This window comes from Adiantum capillus-veneris, chromosome 18 (genome assembly GCF_014529385.1).
Source record: "Adiantum capillus-veneris isolate H3 chromosome 18, ASM1452938v2, whole genome shotgun sequence".
Classification (NCBI taxonomy): Eukaryota; Viridiplantae; Streptophyta; class Polypodiopsida; order Polypodiales; family Pteridaceae; genus Adiantum; species Adiantum capillus-veneris.
Window position 1 is genome coordinate 23,634,455 of NC_140948.1, and position 21,095 is coordinate 23,655,549.

General features: G+C 46.8%; 1 protein-coding gene across 2 annotated transcripts in view; it reads right to left on the reverse strand.

The window, feature by feature from the left end:
• Window positions 1–1,048: 1,048 nt before the first annotated feature.
• Window positions 1,049–21,095, reverse strand: part of LOC147435348 (myb family transcription factor PHL7-like) — a 47,928-nt gene continuing 27,881 nt past the window's right edge. For both annotated transcript variants that reach the window (XM_086488409.1, XM_086488408.1), the window contains 5 exons: window positions 2,495–2,571; window positions 2,366–2,408; window positions 1,908–1,959; window positions 1,707–1,776; window positions 1,049–1,617 (listed from right to left, as the gene is read on the reverse strand). In XM_086488409.1, the coding sequence (XP_086344535.1) occupies window positions 1,198–1,617; window positions 1,707–1,776; window positions 1,908–1,959; window positions 2,366–2,408; window positions 2,495–2,571 (662 nt within the window). In that variant the 3' untranslated portion in view covers window positions 1,049–1,197. The remainder of the gene's footprint in view (window positions 1,618–1,706; window positions 1,777–1,907; window positions 1,960–2,365; window positions 2,409–2,494; window positions 2,572–21,095) is intronic.

The following is a 21,095-nucleotide window of genomic DNA, read 5'->3' on the forward strand; positions in this document are numbered from 1 at the left end:
AGCTTTAAAGTTAACAAACTGATAATCAAAACAATATTAGACTTACAGATTGTTATACTAAGATGGCAATTGTACATTAACAAAAGCGTCTAAAGGCTTTATAAAAAAACTGATTACTCATACATCAATACAATCAGAATGGATAAATGAGCAACTGTTATATGGAGATTGATGCAAAAATCTAGAGAAACAAAAAATCTCCTTCCAAAGCTAAGAATAATCGTGCGTCCTGCACTGTGTTTTTTGAGAATTTGAAAGAAAGATGCAAGTGAGAGCAAGAAAGGGAGAAGTTGTCATGTGCAAATAACCGAACCATCATTGAAGACAAACCGCAAAATCACATCAAACTCTACAACTAATCTCACATAACATGACCAGCTAGTTACATGTATTTTCAAAGTGAGGCAAGGTTCTTTTCGTATTACACATCGAAACCAACTAATAAGGTACTTTTCTAACTTCAACAGAGTGCTCGTTTTCTTGTTTGATCGAAAACAGAGCCAGATAGACGGTAAAAGAGTGTATTTTATTCTAGAAAAAAAGTAGGTATTGCCGACTTGCATGTAACCTGTATATTCATGTATTTATTTACTCATTGCAAATGTTCTTAATCAACAGGCTCAAAATTGCACGGACCTATTTTCAACCATCTGCTGATAATTACTTAAAAAAAAGAAGGTAGCTGGCCACCAAACCAAGTCTCCTGGAAATAGCAATTTCAAGCTGTTACCGCTAAAGGCCCGACCTCGATGCGGATAGCATATGGCGTTAAGCAAAGATTAACTGTTTAAAAGAAGGCCAACACATTATACAGGGTTGTGCCGTTTAAACCATAAAACAGATTTGAGACTCTGCCATCATCAAGAAATAATTAGCTACTTCTTAAAAAAAAGATACAGCTTTTGTCTGAACAAAGCCATTTGCACTGGCTCTTCCACTACATATACGTGCATGTCTGCATCTGCCAAGCCCATCCATTACTTATACACTATTACATAGGAATCCTGTCGTGCATTCGCACTTCCTCATCAAGCCCTCTGCTACAGCTTCTGAAGCCTTGGACAACTACCGAGATGCGCTCCTCTTCATGCAGCATCTCAATAGCTAGTAAAAAGTCTTGACAAGATAACGAATTAAGCAGACCCATCCTTGAAAGGGTAGCACTGTGATTGTCTGCTTCTAAGACAATTTGGGTAGTCAAGGTTCCTTCGCTTGCAAGATGTTATAACGACAAACATCCACATTGCCCCCCTCCATTGTTCCATGCCCCACCCTCGTTTTTTTGAAAGGTGGCTGACCAATCGCTTCATCCCCATACTCTGCTGCTTCTGATGAACTCTGTCTGTGCGATGTGTCTTCAAATGACACACTTGCACGATGTGCTGGAGAGCTTGGACTCGTCTCAGGTACAAGAAGTTTTTGATCATGAGAAGCACCAGATTGATTTGCATTTGTCTCCGGAGTCTCTCCTGTCTGTGGTTCCAATAGCTTAGGGCCTCCACACTCTTCGGGTACTGTTGACAGTTTCAAATTCAGACTTAACCTCCATTGTTCTTCAATTATTTTCTCCAGATACTTGCGCTGGGCCTCCATCCGTAATTGTAGTTGTTGCTGGACCTGCCCGAAAGTAAGAACACCTTAACGAGAACCCTGACGCTGACACAACCGTAGACAAGGAGTGCAATGAGGACTGCATGCATAGATACCTCCAGTTGCTCATGCAATCGCTTCTGAACCTCCATCTGCATCCGCAAAGCTTCCGTAATCTGTAAACTACTGTTTAAGAAAGCAATGTTTCATTTGTTTTAATGACTGACAAAGAAAGAAAAATAAAGTACTAATCGAATACAAGCAAACACTGTCTGCACAAGCATAACAAACATTATTGGATGTGATAAGAGCCCCACGATGCAGCTTCAGTGTTGGTTGGTATAATTGGCAGTCCATCCAGCTTCTCCCCTAATCAATTAAAGAGGAATGTTAAGACTCCAGAAGGCTGGATGCTCTTGATGGACTCAAAAAAGCAGGGACTTTTTTACAAGCTTGGCTATACACAAGCTTTGCTTTTGCTCTTAGATTTTACTTGGAACTGTTGGAAGTGCAACAAATATTGAAGCCAAGCTACCACCAAGGTAGCTCTTCACGAGCGCACACAATTCTCCAAAGTAACAAGTTGTACACATAGAGAGCAGCACCAATTAAAACTAAGGCTTTAACACAAGTTGTGGTCTTCATACGCAGCCAGGCACCGGCTTATATATTGTGACAACACACCTCTTGTCAGCAACACCCATTTAAATGGCCTATACTACAGCCTGGATAAAAGGCATGGGGCAAGAAAAAATACAGGAGGACAAGAAATTACCTTCTTTGCCAGATTCAGGAATGTACTTTGCAAGCCTATACTTCTGTAAGAATCCCAGCATAAGATCAAAGCATGTCATGAGAGAACCAAAGAAAAGAGAAACCTGTAAGCGAAATTTTAGATATTTACCTGAAGATGACTTTTCACATGATATATTGTCAGACCTTGAACACCCATGGCTCTTAGAACCCCTTTTGGTGTAGCTCCTAATGCATGCAGGACATGTGCACTGTTTAGAAACCCAAGACCTCCAATTCTAATCAGCACAAAATCTTTGCCATCATAAATACATACAAAATAGCGATAGTGGATAAAGAGCGATAATCTATCTGTACTCTTGAATTGTACCACAACCTTCTGAACAAGATAAAAGAGAGAAGGCAGAAGCATAAACACCTTAAGCAAAGGTATGCATGAACTATGCATACATACACGGCCATACATCCTTGCAAAACAACGACACATATACAAAGACGGATAGTAAATACATGTGTGTAATACATATACCCAAAAAGACAGTTATTGTGAAATATATCTCTGGTAGCACAAGGCTCAAAAGCTCAACTTATAACTAAGCGCTCACTTGCCCTCCAAATAAACTTTTCTGCCAAATGCATGCCCTGCATAACTCAATTGGCAACTCGCGAAGGGTGACTACAACCCAAAAAAAAGAAAACTAAAAAACTAAAATGGTCATGCCTGTTAGAATGTCTATCATGTGTACATGGTTGTGTGCGCCACATGGACATGCTACATTAACTTCACAGCCAATCCCATAAATAGCACTGTCTTAAAAGTGTCACTTGCACATGGCTCGATGTGCCACATGGACATGCTACTACTATGTCCTCAGAGCCAAGGTTTGTCTTCAGAGTCCTAGGGATTTAGTTCCAGAAACTTCGAACTTTCTTGCATAAAAGGTTTGTACACGTGTTTGACAGTCGTTGTTACACTTCAGTGGGCATCCAACAACACAAGCATGTAGTTAGTGTTAAAGGAACATGTCGCTCCCGGTTCCCAGGTACAAGGCATTACTACTTAATGAGATACAGTTGAAATAGTGCTAGAAAGTCACTTATGTACACATGTGCACATCCAGGAAAGCCAGCTGACAATTCGGAATTCTAGCAAATTTTTCCCGTATAAAAGCGACCCATCTTCTCACCTTCCACCCATATTTCCAGGGCACCCCCATCTGGGGCTCTCTAGGGCTTTTTCCTGAGATCGACCTCCCTCATCTGCCAGGCTTTTTGGAGCAGCGAAAGTCTCATCAGCCTAAATATTCCCCCCTAGGGATTTAGTTCCAGAAACTTCGAACTTTCTTGCATAAAAGGTTTGTACACGTGTTTGACAGTCGTTGTTACACTTCAGTGGGCATCCAACAACACAAGCATGTAGTTAGTGTTAAAGGAACATGTCGCTCCCGGTTCCCAGGTACAAGGCATTACTACTTAATGAGATACAGTTGAAATAGTGCTAGAAAGTCACTTATGTGCACATGTGCACATCCAGGAAAGCCAGCTGGCAATTCGGAATTCTAGCAAATTTTTCCCGTATAAAAGCGACCCATCTTCTCACCTTCCACCCATATTTCCAGGGCACCCCCATCTGGGGCTCTCTAGGGCTTTTTCCTGAGATCGACCTCCCTCATCTGCCAGGCTTTTTGGAGCAGCGAAAGTCTCATCAGCCTAAATATTCCCCCCTCTCTCAGGCTCTAACCTCCAGCCTTGGAGACAAGCATCTTCTGCCCATAGTTGCCCTCATTTTCAACCTACATAGGCCTTAGATCTGCTGCGTTTTTACGCCTCAGATTTGCGCTTTTGCGGCCAGCATTTGCCCTTGATTCCTCTCACATCGGGTGTGCAGAATTCAAATTAGCTCCAAATCTACACTCTGGTGGCCATCCGCAACCCACATTGAGTAGGATATCATGAGCAGATCAGATTAGCGCCAGACGTGCATTTCAAAGAGCTAGCAGTGGCACTAGCATGCATCGAGTTGAGTAGAGTCTTGCATTGAGGTGTTGCACCTGTATACATTCCATTTACGCAATCTAAAGCAAATATCACATTGGTAACGGTGTCAAGTTTCAACGGCCCTTGAGGTGGGTTGGTTGCGATCCCATTAGTGCATCTCTCTCTCTCTCTCTCTCTCTCTCTCTCTCTCTCTCTCTCTCTCTCTCTCTCTCTCTCTCTCTCTCTCTCTCTCTCTCTCTCTCTCTCTCTCTGTGTGCGCAAGACGCCCAACTAGAGTTCTGACCATGGAGGAGGTCGATGAGACCGACAGCGACCAATGAGAGATTTCATCTGAACCCACGAGCCCCTCCAACCCCCCTTATTTCCTTTCTCCTTAGTGTTTTAGTGTTAGTTCTTTGTTAACTTGGCAACTTTGTAATTTCCGTACTCAGACATGGTATCAGATTCACCAATTGTAACTTTTTGGTCTCATAGGTCATTTTGGCCTTTTGAAGACGTTAATATAACATTTCATTTCATTTCTCTCTCTCTCTCTCTCTCTCTCTCTCTCTCTCTCTCTCTCTCTCTCTCTCTCTCTCTCTCTCTCTCCGCCCTCGCCCCCCTAGTCCCCCTCGCCTCTCGCCCTAGCCCCCATTATTTTGGTCCTAAGGCTGACGCCCGCAGTGGGCTGTGGTTGTACCTTTACCCACAGTGGAATGTTTGATGCGGATGTATGCCTAATGCGGGAGACAATGTATGCATAGTGTGGATGCATATGTGCGCTTAGTGGCTCTTTTCCAGACAGTGATTAAGCATGAGGAAGCTGGTTGATAAAGCCGACCCCCTAGAGGATGCCATTCAAAAGTGCAAAGAGGAAATGACGGAGACTATTACCAAGATGAACCACAATCTAGTGGGCACAATAAAAATGCTGGAAGGACGCGTCTTGATCCAAGAAAGCAAGATAAACACACTAGAAGACCAAGTGACGACTCAGGACGAAGAGATTGCGTCACTCAAGAAAGATCTCGCCGAAGCACGATCAAGCAGCACACTGGAAGAGGGCGAATTGCGACCCTCAGTAATTGAAGAAATCAACACTATCAAGGAGCAAGTACGGGCCATTAAAGAGGGAGAAGAGCAACACAAAGAGATGACGACTTCTTGGATGGATGTTCTTACCAAAACTCAGCAGAAGGCGGATGAAGCCGAGAAATAGATCGAGGTGGCCAAGAAAGGAAAAGGCAAGGAGATAACGTCCACGTCCACACCCACTATCATTAATCAGACACTAGAGAAGGAGCAAAGAAGACGTGTGCGTGCTTTACATGTGAGAATTTGCGGTCTTAAAGACAAAGGCAATGTAGACGAAGAGGTAAAAGAACTCATGGCCTTGATGGGGGTTCATGAGCCGACGCACACAAGAGCTTGGAGAGTGGGCAACATAAAGAAAAATGGAAGCAGTGGGGAAACCTCGAAAGAAAGGGCACTCATCCTTCGTTTTCCCTCCATGGAAGCAAAGAAGTCCTTCTTGAAGAAAAGGCCAACTCTTAAAGAGACGGGCATTTTTCTCGGGGATGATCTTACCCTCTCGCAAATCGCTCATATGCAGGAAGTAATGCCGGAGATAAGAGCGGCAAGGGGAAAAGGCAAGATTGCCTTTTACCGAGATGGAAGAGTAGTAATACTGGAGCAACGCTCCACATGACGGTGTGAGACTTATGGGACCACACTCAAAGTGGCTGCCTGGAACTGTAATGGATCCATGCGTCTTGATGTGGGTGCTTTTGAGGATAGCTTTTCTGAAAGAGACATCATCTTCTACTCTGAGACACACCAGGCCCCTGGGCAATCCATGCCTCACATCAGTGGATACAGATGGGAGATAGCTTACAGACAGGAGACACGATCAGAACACAGAGGACGGGGCTCGGGGGGAGTGGCAGTGTTATTTAGAGAGGATTTGCAGCCATTAATACATATAGCCCGCAAGGATGAGCAGGCTAGGTACATGTGGGTGAGATTGAAAGCAGAGACAGGCAGATATCTCTACATTGCTATTTGCTACTTTCCCCCGCGTACGTCGGGCTATGCATCACCCAAAGGACAGTCCCCCTTTTCTATTTTGAATGATGACATATGGGAGTTCTCTAGAGATGGTGACATTATCATTCTAGGGGACTTCAATGCTAGGACTGCCCATCACCAGACAGTGTTTTATGATACTTCAGAGGAGATGCTGAGAGAGCTAGATGTTGTAGGGACGGGCCTGTCCAGACTATCACACGATGCGGAATATACTGAGTATGGACGACACTTTATCGATAGACATGGGCCACGCACATGGACTGGCCATCTTGAATGGCCTACAGAGGTTTCCTGCTTCGGGAGGCTTCACATGCTTCCCACACAGACATGGAGCGAGCACAGTGGACTATGTCATGGCACAACCAAGCCTCATCTCTAGTATTCAGGACCTCATGGTTGGACCCAGATCCGTTGGTGTGGCAGTGGATCATGCTCTTGTATCGCTGACCATTTCTTTTCAGTTTAGTGTAGCACACAGGCTACGGGCAGCACCCCCTACTCGCTACACCTTCACGCGGGAGACAGGCTTTGTATACATAGATGGGATCTACAAACGCCTGTGCACAGAGGAGCCAAGGCGACCTCTGGAGGAGCTTACTACTATACTGACACACACACTATATGATGCAGCAGCAGAGGCATACCCACATACCTAGCCTGAGCAGAGACGCCGTTCATGGAGCATGCCCCAGAACAGTTGGTATGATGAGGAATGCCGGGACACTAGAGCTAGACTTCAGAGGGAGGTGCTTTTGGGGAACATCATTCATAGGCAGTCACAGATTGACTACCGACGCCTAGTGCGGCGGAAGAAGAGGGCATTTCTAGCTCGCCTAGAGCAGGATCTATACAAGCTATTCTTGAGTCAAGACTCACGTGAGGCGTGGAGGCTCTTCCATGAACACTCCCCCCCCCCCTTGCCATTACCTCTACAGAGGCCTGGGGCCATCATCATCTTTGTACACAGTTCCTGAGCAGCCCTCCTTCCCAACCCCCCCGATCCATGCCCGCACACATGTGTTTTTTTCACCGCTAAGATGGTGAGGAAGGCCATTGACAGGATGAAGACTGGGAGAGCATATGATCATGATGGCTTAGTGGCTGAGCATTTCATGCATGCCAGAGATTTACTAGCAGAGCTTCTAGCAGTTATGTTTAACCGTGCCATGTGTGAGGGCTTGCCTGATACTTGGAACCTATCTACTATTGTACCTATCTTCAAGTCGGGAGACCCTATGGAGCCTGGGAACTATAGCACCATCATGATTGGACACACACTGGCACGGTTGTACGCATCTATTCTTGAGCAGCAGTTGAGTAGATGGGCAGAGAGGGAGGGGATGCGCGCAGCCGGGCGGGCAGGTTTCAGGAGGGGTTTTTCTACTCTTGACCATATCTTGACACTCAGAGCCATCATTGAGGAGGGTAGATCGCGTGGGAGACGGATCTATTGCAGCTTTGTGGATTTCCGTAAAGCATTTGACACAGTGCCCAAAGCAAGATTGATGCGCAGATTACAGCAGATGGGAGTACCCACGGAGCTCATTTGGGGGGTCATGGCATTATACAGGTCAGTAGTGGGGCATGTACGCACCCCAAAGGGTCTATCCACACCGGTTTACTCCACTATTGGGGTGAAGCAGGGCTGCCCGCTCTCTCCTACTCTATTTGGTATGTATGTAGATGAGGTTTCTAACTACATTGAGAGAGATGGTGATAGAGGTGCACAGCTGGCGGGGACATGGATTCCACTATTGTTATATGCTGATGATATTGTTTTGATCTCTGACTCTCCGAAGGGGATGCAACATCACCTGGATGCTTTGCATAGGTTTGCCCAAGAAAGTGGTTTGTCCGTCAACCTTGGTAAAACCAAGGTCATGGTATTTAATACAACTCCACAGTGGATCAGGAGGTCAACGCCCGCTTTCACATACGGACAGAAGAAGGTGGAGTATATAGATGCTTACACTTACCTTGGAGTGGTTTTTAGTGGGCCAGCATTTTCATTGAGGAGGGCAGCAGAGACTCGATTGACCAGAGCCCATGCAGCATTGGGTAAATTGGAAAGGATGTGTTCACAGGTCCAGTTTCAGGAGCCTCGGACGAAGCTCTAGCTCTTTGACACTCTGGTGGCTTCTGTATTACTCTATGGAGCTGAGATTTGGGGACCTTCACTGGACCATCACGGGAGGACAAGCCGCAATGATGGATAGGGGGACATGGAGAAGCCTCTGGTCTCTATGATCTCGCGGCTCATTAGGGCCAAGACTTCAGTACCACGTGCTATTATACGAGCAGAGCTAGCTACCTCCCCATTGGTGGTTGAGGCGCTCACAAGATCGGTCTCCTTCATACACCGCATGTGGGAACTCCCCAGAGACACATATGCACGCCTTGCACTTGAGTCCTCTCGACAGTTAGCCGTGCAGGGAGATGCAACATGCTGGTATGGAGAGATGACGTCATGGTTTCAGGCGCATGGGTTCAGCATAGACAGATTGCCTCCTTTCCAGTACTCACTGGATGCGCCCTCTCTGACTCTTACACAGTCCGAGATCACCAGGCTCATTCGCCAGGACTTGACCCAGCTAGACACCAAGAGGACATGGATACAGCCAGTACAGGAGCTAGGCACGAAGATGGCTTTCTACAGAGAGCATCTCCTCCAACTTACGGAGGATGGTTTTGAGATGAGGTCCAGATACATGGACACTCACCTATCTCATGGGGTACGATGTGCTATTGGCCAGATACGCACATCTTCACACCAGCTGCGGATCGAGACTGGGAGATACACCGGAGTACCAGCAAAGGCCAGGACATGCCCCATGTGTGACATCGAGCCTGAGACAGAGTTGCACTACACATGCCACTGCCCCGTTTACTACAAGATACGAGGCCGCTTCCATTGCTTGTTCAGAGAGGGCTTTGGACCATTCTCTAGAGTCATGCGGTACGAGGATCAAAGATGCCAGGGTTTGTTTTTGCTCGAGCTGCGCAGACACAGAGAGAGATTGATGAGAGGAAAGATTAGCCAATCTCAGAGACAGATCACAGACTTCTTTAGAGCTGCCACTGGACACGCGGAGGAGTTACTACCACAGCAAAGCTCGTCGCTTTACACCAGAGGCATACTGATATCTCTAAAAGAAACATCAATGACACCAAGTCACATTCATTAAACGCAAGGAAAGAACAAAGATTATGAAAGTGTGATTGTTCGATTCTACCTTCTCTCTCAATTCCGTTGCACCTGACATTAGTGTCAAAGATTTTATTTCGCACTAATCATCTTGTCCTTGAGAAATTCTTTTCTAGTCTTTTTTCCTTTTTTGCAAGAAAAAGATCCTTCTATTAGTTAAGAAAACTGCCCAATGGGCTACAATCTGCCCCTCCTAGATAGGGTACATTAAAATGTGGAGAGACTCTCACAATGAAAAGACGAAGTATACAATGATGGCTAAATAAACAATGGGAAGAGGAAACACTACACTGGTGGACGGTATTGTCGTCTAGGCACGCTATGAACTATGGTGAAGAAGGGCCCTGGGCGCCAAAGTTGCAAGAAGGCCTCGCAGCGCCCCCGCATGCGGTCGGAGCTGCCCTGAAGTCTCTCAAAGTATCTGCTAAGTGTATGGATCAGCTCCAGCCAAATGTCACGGACAATCTCTGCCGGTGGGATGGATCGAGCCCCGAAGATGCTGAAGCAGCGGGCTTGCCAAATGAACCACAATTTGCAGATGAGCTCCCAACACCACTCTCTATCTCTGCTCCACTCCTAAGGGACGAGCTCTATGGCGGGCTAGAGTGTAGGTCGGTCCTTCTGTATCATAATCATCCTGTTGACTGAAGCCATCTCATAACGAAGTGAAGGGCCCGTGAGTGTGGACCAAGCTACAACACCCCAAGTGGCAAGTGTACCAGCTACTTGTACAAAGTGCAAGCCTCAACCAAAGAATTCGAAGCCAAACCTGTTGTGCCATGGGGCAGTCCCACAGACAGTTATGCAGAGTCTCAAAGTGGGTGATCACAAAAAAAAACTACAGAGAGGCCGTTGTGCACCAACCAACTCCCAACTGTAGTAGCTCGATGTACAACTAGCCACTAGAACATGGTGACTCGCCTCAGTGGTCCCCTTTTCCACAAGCGCCTCCCAAAATCCTGCCAAGAACTCGGACGTGAGACCATCCTCTTGCGAGTGAATCAGTGTGGCAGGACGAGCCTCTCTCCACGCTATCAATATGTGGCGACCCAGTGGAGCTGTGTACTAGAGGAAGGGGTCCCCGGGTGATCAGCTGGAGTAAAGGGATCCGCCAAAACCACTCCCACGGGTCCCACTGCACTCGCACCAAAGGGTCCCAGACCCAGAGCCGCCAATCCTAACTCAAGATCTGACAGGTCGGGGTCTATGACACAAGTCCGCCCATTGATGCCCACAACTCTAATCCGCTGAAAGCAACACTCCGTCACTGCCAATGCCTCGACGGTGACTCAACGGAGGCGACCCTCCCTCTGAACCTCGAAGAGCATGCAAGAACCTTTGTTTGAGCAAGCCCTAACTGAAACGAGGACCTCAAGTCGCGTGAAAGCCCCCTTCCAGTAGGAAGCTACCACCTTCAGAGGGGTGTGCCACTCTACAGGTAGAGCCTCTACAATATCCTGACACGTGCTCTGCACCCCCCTCATGTCTTGCAGCTAAATGCTCTGAATCCACTCAGAAAGTACTGTAAACTGCAACCAGTCCCCAAAGGTGTGGGTTGGACCCTCTGCCATGGCATGAGGTCTGTTACTAACCATGTGGCCTCACTGTGTGTTGACCATAGGGTTCCAAACAAGTGGCTGCCTCAAACGCTCCTCAATGCATGTGGGCTAATGCTACCCCGCAACAGCTCCCAAGACCGAAGCAGGCTCATAGCAAAGCGATCCTCCTATCTTCTACTAAGGCCTACTCTGCACATCTCTGTGAAAATCCAACGTGTGGAAGGGCTCCATGGGCCGTCCGTGTGTGGGACCCAAGCACGAATCCAATGTAGCAACATCTCCTTCCAAGGCTCCTCCCCTAGAAGAAGTCCTCTAACCACAAGCTTCCCAGAAGGGCTCTACTCTGCAATGCTAGGTCGATGATCCCCGAGAGCAAGGTAAAGTGATGACTTGCTAGGAGACTTTGGTCTGAGCCGATCAAGTGTCTCGCCCTGACCACAAAAAATTCTTGATCAACCTCTCGAGCTGGCTAATGCAAGAGCTCGAGAAAATCTAGCAAGACGTGATGTACCACATAGTAGCCAAAAGCACCTGGTTGGCAACTACAACCCTGCCAGTAAGAGAAAGCCATGTTGAGCTCCAATGGAATGATTTCCTCCTTATGGAAAGGAGAAGAGGAGCTCTGGTGACAGATCCAAACCAACCTGACAACCCAAGTAGCGAACTAGTGTCCCTAGGGGATCCACCTGCAGTCCTCTCCAGGCGACCACTCAGGCATGGGAGCACTACCAACCCAGAAAGCCATTGTCTTCCACCAGTTGATCCCGACACACGACAGATGACCTCAAGAGACTGCTCACACCTATGCAAGTTGGCCTCCCGGATCTCCGGAAACATGCTCGAGTCATCAACAAACTTAGCATCCAAAAGCTCATCTCCCCGAATAGGCATCCACAGTCCACGCAAACCAACCTCCTCTCAGGTCAAAAACCTGCTCATCACCTCAGCATAGAAGAGGAACAGGAAAAGGACAAGAGGGAAGCCGAACCGATCGTGTGAGCATGAAGCGTTCCCCTCTTCCCCTTGCCAACAACACCTCGTTGTGTGCACACCGGTAGAGAGCTAACACTCCCCTAATCCATGCATCTGAAAACCCCATCCAACGCAATATGCCCTCAAGGAAACTCGAGTCAACTCTCTCATACGCCTTCTCACATTCAAGGAGTGTCACAAGATCCTCTCCTGCCAGACGTGCGAGGGCAGTCATCTCCCAAAAGGTGATAATGTTGTCAAGGATGTTGCGCTCCTTGACAAAGCCCGTCTGTGTCTCATGTAAATGCTCTCAAGTAGCGACTGAATTCCCAAACTCAAAGCCTTTGCTAAGATTTTGTAGGCTGAGTTGAGAATGGTGATGGGTCACTCTTGCCAAACCTCATCCAAGGAGCTTCCCTACTTGGGGATAAGAATCAAGATAGATCAATTCCTCACTCATGTCGTCTGGCATCTCCACAATGTGTAGAATGTGCTAGTAAGCACTACAAAGGTCTCAACCAAGCAACTCCCAATACTCCAAGAAGAAGCTAGGAGTCAAACCCTCCTCCCCTGGGCAGCTTCCCCTAGGAAGTTCCATGAGGGCCTCCTGTCACAAGACCAGCACCACGTGGCAACGTGCCAACGGAAAAGAACAGACTGAACAGACTTCTAGCACTTCAATAACAACTGAACTGAGAGAGAGAGAGAGAGAGAGAGAGAGAGAGAGAGAGAGAGAGAGAGAGAACGCGCGACACGGAGTGGCGGAATTCCACCCCAGAGAGTATTGGCCCCAAACCTTGGCACCCCTTTCGGTATTTCTTTATATTGCATCAACATAGTACAAGCCGGTACTTCAGACTCTGCATCTTCTCCAGGAAGCATGCCAAAGAATGAGCGCATGGCCTCATATTTAAAGGCCCTAAGCCCCAGAAGCATGGCCTCGTATTTAAATATGAGCGCATGGCCTCATATTTAAAGGCCCTAAGCCCCAGAAGCAGTTTTACATGAAAAGCCTTAGAACTCATAAGCATCTGGTCCAAAAGCAATGCCCAAGAGCTGCTAGCGTAATTCACGGAAATCCGTACAACTGTCACGTCAACATGTCAACGCAAAACGTGGGAATCCGTACAATCTGCTACGTCAACATGTCAGCGTGAAATCCAAAAATCCGTACAATCTGCCACGTCAACAGGCCAGTGTGAATTGTGGAAATCTGCTATTGCTTCTTCTATTGCTTCTACTTCCTCTAGGGTTTAGGCCCCTCGCCTGGTAGATCCGTTCTTTAGTGACTGGACACGTCAGCAGTTTGTGACATCCCCCCTTCCTGAAAGAGAGTAATCGTCCGCGATTACAGCATATCTGCAAAACAACTCAAGTTAGCTCAAAAATCTCAGAGGGACAATCAGTTTGCTCTTTTTTTGTTAAGGAGTTGGCTTCTCCTTTCGACTCTTTCATCGAGGAGTTGGCTTCTCCTTTCGTCCAGGTCAGAACTCTTGATATTCCGGCATAGTAAAATTAGCCATCACACCCGGACCGCACTGATCTTCCACAAGTTTCTTGATGTACTAAAATTACATACCCAGGCAATCTCATCCAATTAGGAATATTCAGTAGTTGGCACATCACAGTGCAACACAAATGCTCACATATGCATGTTACAAGACACAACAAACAGCGCCGTTGAGCACTCCCTCAAGACAAACGGTCTGCGGTATGAACCGACTCAACGACTACCTCGTCATTCCCCCCGCAAATAACCTAAAAGGCCCGAGCCATGAGCTCAGAGGACTGTACAACCAAACGCTCCCAAGACCACAGTCTGCGTCGCTTGGAGGTTCAAGCATACAACCAAACGCTCCCCAGACATTGGCCTGCGTCGTTCGGAGGTTTTCTAGCATACAACGGAACGCTCCCCAAACATCGGCCTGCGTCGTTCCGAGGTTTTCAAATATACAACTAAACGCTCCCCAAGCATCGGCCTGCTTCGTTCCGAGGTTTTCAAACATACAACGAAACGCTCCCCAGGCATCGGTCTATGTCGTTCCGAGGTTCAAACAATACCAAAACTATATTTCTCACTTCTCCACCCGGGAGTAAAAATCACCAATCAATGAAACCAGTATTAAAACCAGAGTCAAACATTTCAAATCTGCACCAAAACACGTTCAAAACAGATACCATCCATTTCAAACAAATTCCAAATAGGATCACCAAACGAGTTCAAACAAAACTCAAACTTAAAAAGCAATCTCAACATCAGTCAAGCTCAAAAAGTCGATTGACTTTCCATCCTGAAACCTGCACCAAAAATAGGGTTAGGTTCATTCCTTAAGGTCGTAGCCGACCACAGCATGGTCCATCAGTTCTTGGACAGACAGTGTTCCTCTGGCGGTGATGGTAGTCCCAAGACATAGCAATCACATCGGACCTCCAAGGTCATCAGCTCGTGAAGAGACATCTACTGAGAGATGTCGAGAAATTTCAAGTTATAATCTGCTAGGGTTTCCATGGCAAGCATTTCAGGATACTCCACTCTGCCAAAAGTTGCACTCCGAAGGAAGATGTCAGAAACCATATAACTTCAGGCAAAATAAAAATCTTGAAAGCTTGTCGAGTCCTTGGTAGCTATAGACTTCCACCACTGCATGGCACTGCCTCTGAGAAAAACAGCAGCTCGAAACAAATGTTGGATCCTTTTCTTGCAAGTGATCTTTATGGCTTATACCCTGTAAGACATGAGCGGTGAAGACGGGAGCGCCCCGATGCGCGATGAAGTAAGGGTGGGAGTGGCTAGTGAGTCCAAGGTCGAGACCCAAAGATACTTAAGTAAAATTCCAATAGTCTTTGGTTTGCTCTGTCTGCTCTTTTGTAGGACCGGTATGCTTTCAGAAAAGCACATGCCTGATGCTTTGATACCACTGTCACAAGACCGGCACCACGTGCCAACGGAAAAGAACAGACTGAACAGCTTTTAGCACTTCAATAACAACTGAACTGAGAGAGAGAGAGAGAGAGAGAGAGAGAGAGAGAGAGAGAGAGACGACACGCGACACGAAGTGGCGGAATTCCACCCCAAAGAGTATTGGCCCCAAACCTTGGTGCCCCTTTCGGTATTTCTTTATATTGCATCAACACAGTACAAGCCGGTACTCCAGACTCTGCACCTTCTCCGGGAAGCATGCCAGAGAATGAGCCCATGGCCTCATATTTAAAGGCCCTAAGCCCCAAAAGCACTTTTACATGAAAAGCCTTCAAACTCAAAAGCATCTGGTCCAAAAGCAATGCCCAAGAGTTGCCAGCGTAAATCACGAAAAACCGTACAACTGCCATGTCAGCAGTCAGCGCAAAACGCGAAAATCCGTACAATCTACCACGGCAGCAAGCCAGCGTGAATTGCGAAAATCTGTTGTTGCTTCTTCTTCTGTTGCTTCTGCTTCCTCTAGGGTTAAGGCCCCTCGCCCGGTAGCTCCGTTCTTCAGCGGCTTGACACGCAAGCAGTTTGTGACACCACCTACAACTTGTGGCTGGAGCGGGCTTTCAAGCCTCTGGCACATCTCCTCAGTGACTGAACAAGGCATTTATGCCCCCACCTGCTCTCTCCATGCATCTCGACGCTCTGATTGTCAATTGAAAGCAGCTCACGGTAAAAGTCATTAGCAACTGCGCGCATATCCTCGAGCTCTGTAGCAACTGACCCATTGGGCCTCCTCAACTGGCAAGCAGTGGTGTGCGCATGGCGAGGACCCACAATCTCAAAAAACTCATTAGTAACTCTGTCGCCCACCTCAGTCCATTGAGATGTCTGATGATGGAAGGCAAACTCGTGTCGCCGCTCCTCATTGGTGAGGAGCTCCTGTCGAGCCTGCTGCATCTGCACCTCCATCCAAGGGCTACCTAGGTGGCGCTCCTGCATCCTCTGTAAGGAAGCAATGCCCTGTCGGAGCCACTTCTCCTCCCTGGTCTCAGCCAAACGAGCAGTAGAATCTTGGAGGAAGAAAGGACCATATCCTGACCGAGGAGCCTAAACCCTAGAAGAAGCAGAAGCAGCAAAAGAAGTTTTACCAACTTGTAAAGTCTTGTCGAATAGCCTATTTTTAAAGAGTCCCACCAACTTACAGAACCTGTTCAATGGGGCCCAAATGACCTAAAGATATTAAAATAAAGCAAGACCACACATACACACACTCAGTCTCTTGCGTTTAACTAATGACGTGGCGCAGCAGTACAGAAGACCCGGATTTTACGCTGGCATGCTGGCGTGGCAGCTGTAAGGACTTCCGCAATTTGCATTGACATGTTGATGTGGCAACTGTACAGATTTCCACAAAACGCATTGGCAGCTTTTCGCGCTAGCATTTTTGGGGACCTGATGCTTTTGAGTTTAAAGTTGTTCATGCTACTGCTTTTCATAGGCCAAGGGCCTTTAAATATGTGCAGAGGGCTCAGTCTCTAGCACGCTTCTGAGTGAAGGTGCAGAGCACGAGTACCGGCACTGTATTGAGTTCAAGTAATATAAAGAAATACCGAAAGGGACGCCAAGGTTTGGGGCCAATGCTCTCTCGGGGTGGAACTCCGCCACTCCCGGTCTCCTATGTCGTCTATCTCTTTCACTTAAGTTGTTATTTGAAGTGCTTAAAGTTGTTCAGTCTGTTCTTTTTCCGTTTCACGTGGTCCCCGTCCCCGTTACAATGCACTAAGAGGAGTATCAGGTTGTCTCATCCAGACAGAATTCTTGATGCACTAGAATCACATTCCTTACTCATTTAGCCATCACATCAAGACCTCACCAATCTCTAGCCAATGTTTAGATGTACTTCATTCATCAAATCAATCATCAAGTTGCAAACATTTCATCTTTTCAACGCATACTTTAATAATACACACATGAAAGAGCATATGTAAACAAGTTCGATCCAGAAAATTTCCAATTCAATGTACATCTTTTCATAAAGTCGTTCTGCAGAATAATGTCAGCCTATCAATAACCCTACAATCTTATAAAGATATTTGTGACTTCATTCAATCTAGGTAACCTATGACAAAGGAGTGGAGTGGCTCCCCTCTCATGCAACACGCACTGCACCAGATTCAACCCGCTAATTCGACGTCCACTTGAGGATTAGACGTTGCTAAAAATCGGAAAGCCTCAAGGTACAACCCTAATATTTTGGAACTACTCCTCTTTCATCCACTTTGCATCGAGAGCCAGAAAGTTGTTGCCCTTGATCAAATTATCAATGGATCCAGCTTACCCGTTTGTTCTTTTTCTTGTGCCCTCTAGCTCGACAGTTGCCACTTTGGCTTCTTGTCCACCGACACATCATTCTAATTCTTTGGAACTCTCTGATGAATCATCATTTGTTTCCTTTGGTTCTTTCTTTGGACAATTTGTGAAGATGTGCCCCTATTCATCACAGCCATAACATTGGCCTTCTTTGGAGTCTTCAACACGCCTCTCTTTTGTCATTTGGGCCCTATGGGTTTCTTTTTCTATTTCTTGCCCTTCTTCTCCTCCTTGGAAGACTCTTTTCCTATCGACATCGGCTTGTCCATCGGGTAAGTCCAGAAGCCTGAATGCAAGGAAAATCCGGTTTTCACATGTTCCATGCACTTCTAAATGCTGTAGGATTTTGCTTCAAACAGTAATGCCGGATCTCTTTTGGTAAGCCGTAGCAAAATCACTCGAAAAGAGATCTTTCAAAAAGAAGCAACTCGCGGAAAAAAAAAAATCTTGTTGCGGTCGTACGTAACCCAAGTCCACTTGGGCGTGTCGATTCCTAATCGTGGTTTTGAAGAGTGATAGGAAACCCAAGAAAGAAGGGCTTGTCCAGCCTCCCCCTGTTTCTCTTTTCACTCATTGAGAGCGGACCGTGCACTTAGCGGTCGGCCAATCGACGTGAGGTGGGAAAAAGCAACCTTGGTATGAGCACAAGGCCGCCAAGGGGTGCGCCCGCGGAAAAGAGTAGAGCTCGGGTAATAAGATCCTTCTCTAACACAGATTGCAAGCGAAAGAAGAACCTCAAGACTCAAGAACCCAAGAACCACAAAAACCCAAGTTCCTCGTGAACTTAAGAACCCAAGACTTCAGTGTATGGTCATTACTCGAAGCGGAATAGATACTTCCCATGAAGGTGATGAGCATGGCAGTGGCGAAGAAGAATTTTCCCCACCAGGAGGTTTTTCTAACCGTCCCCCTTTCCCATCTACTACAAGAACTGCACCAAATCCTATGGAGGCTTTGGTCAAGTCGATGATGGACATAATGTTCCACCAAGAAGCCCAACGCGTTACCTTGGAGCGTGAGCGCCAAGACAGACAGGCATCCTTGGATCGCGAAGCACGCTTGGCCGCCGAAGAACGAAAAGAGAGAAAAGCAGAAAGAAAGGCAGCTATTAAGCGTCAGCGTCAGCGTCAGCGTCAGCGTCAGCGTCAGCGTCAGCGTCAGCGTCAGCGTCAGCGTCAGCGTCAGCGTCAGCGTCAGCGTCAGCGTCAGCGTCAGCGTCAGCGTCAGCGTCAGCGTCAGCGTCAGCGTCAGCGTCAGCGTCAGCGTCAGCGTCAGCGTCAGCGTCAGCGTCAGCGTCAGCGTCAGCGTCAGCGTCAGCGTCAGCGTCAGCGTCAGCGTGAGCGTCAGCGTGAGCGTGAGCGTGAGCGTGAGCGTGAGCGTGAGCGTGAGCGTGAGCAAGCGCGCTTGGCGGCCGAAGAAAGATGAGCGGCCTTGGAGTCAGAGCGTGAGACGCAGAGAGACCTACGCATGCAAGAGTTTGTCCGACAGGTTCTCACCTTGAAACCCGAGTCGGCCAAAGATGTTGGTGGTTCATCAAGTGGCGCAAGCCGAGATTCGGACTCCAACAACCCCGTCACCGAGAAGTTGACTTTCAGTAAGTACGACGGTAAGATGGATGCTAGTGTTATTCATTCTTGGTTGCATCAATTTAATGCTTATTTTGCGACAACTAAGAAGACAAGAAATAGTAAGGTTTCGACGACAGCTATGTACCTTGCCGGTGATGCCATTAATTGGTACCACGCATGGCAAGAGGCACAATTGACCGTGCACCTGGAGGAAGCCAATGGAGACGCGCCCCTTTCCTTCAATTGGGCCGACTTCCAAGACAAGCTCAAGGCGCGGTTTATGCCACCACAGTACCTAGCGCGGTTGAAAGAGGATTGGCGCAGTCTCAAGCAGAATGGTATGCCAGTCATGTCTTTTTCTAGCCGTGTTTTGCAGCTCGGCACCCAATTACGCAAATTGGATGATGAGCGCAAAGAGGCTTTCCTTTTTGGGTTGGACGAATATATCAAGCTTGATGTAGAAGTCTTCGACCCCGTGGATCTCAACAAGGTGGTAGCAATTGCTCTCTCCCAAGAGATGAAGCACAACAAGGGAAAGCCTAAGGAAAACAAGACCTCTCCAAGTACCACTCAGACTTCTCAGAATCCGCAGAGCTGAAAGAACGGTAAGAATGGTAACTCTTCTAACCACTCTTCCTCTAGTCTCTCAAAAAAGAACTCTCCAAATGAACCTAAGGGTAAAGCTAACACAATTCATAAACCTAAGCTCACTCCAAATGAAAACGTAGAAAAAGGAATTTTTAGGAGGATACATCACGTCGGAAGAACAAAGCATTTATTCTAAGGAAGGTCGATGTTATCATTGTCACATCAAGGGTCACATAAAAAGAACATGTCCTAAGCTTGACTCTAATGAATCTAAAGAACCCACAGAACCCACTTCCTCTGTCAATGCAATAAATGAGAACACGAGTGTGACCCAGTTTCTCATGATCCTCTCATTGATGAGTCTCTCATTAAGTGTTATGGTCATGTAAAGGGTCAGCGTATTGTCATATTGTTTGACCCAAGCAGTATGCATGATGTGATTAGTGACTCTCTTGTTGAAAGAGCCTGTATGGAGGTTAGCAAGACATCTCCTTTCGAGGTGTCGGGCTTCGCTCCTGGTATGGACTCTCTCATCACGCAAGAGTGCTTTGATGTTTTGTTCAGTGTTCAACAATTGTCCTTCAGCAATAAATTTATAGTATCTCCTCTTTCAAGATGTGATATGCTTTTAGGCATTCGATGGTATCGGGGCATAACCCTCTCATTGATTGGGCAGCTAATACTTTCACTTTCAATGCCAAGAGTGACTCTCCCATTGTCATTCGTGGGGAGCAAGTTGTTCATTCTTTCTCTCTCATTTCTAATGTGCAGGCGAAGATTGAAAGGAACCAGGAGAAGAAGACTCTCTCAGTCTCTTCTTTTCCCAAGCACAACACACATGATTTGCATGATCAAGATGTGATTATTCACAAGCATGATGATTTGCAGGATAAAGATGTGATTGTTCACGATGATAATGGTTTAGTTGATACTTTGTCTAGTGAAGCTAACCTCATTGCAGATTCGATCAATCACGAAGAACCGATCTTGGCTCTCGATTCGAGGTCCAAAGAACCCCCACACGAAGTACTTTGTGTTTGAATGTTTCATTCGTGATGCTTTCTTGTATTTTAGTCACCGTCCTTATGTGATCCCTTTTCATAGACATGACATATTGTACGATGAACATGATTCACTCATGAATGAGCCCGGATGTATGCCGATTACTCATGAAAAGCTGAAATGTTTGCATTCAAAGAACTCACATTCCATGTCTCTTCCTTGGCATGACACAGTATCCGAGAGAGCACAAGAAGGATTGAGCATCAAGCATCGGCATTTCCATTGTAATTTGCCACAGTTGATTGATTTAGATCAGAAAGACAAGTTTCGATTCCATTGTTTGCGTGTGTTTGATGAACGGTTTGGCACTCCGTCTATATGTTCATCTACATTGCATACACAGTCTTTAAAGAAGACTATAATTTTTCCAGTCACTTTACATGGAATGGGTATGTTCATGTTTTTGTGTTGGAAGTGGTTTCAGGAATTTTCATCCTCGGACATTCTTG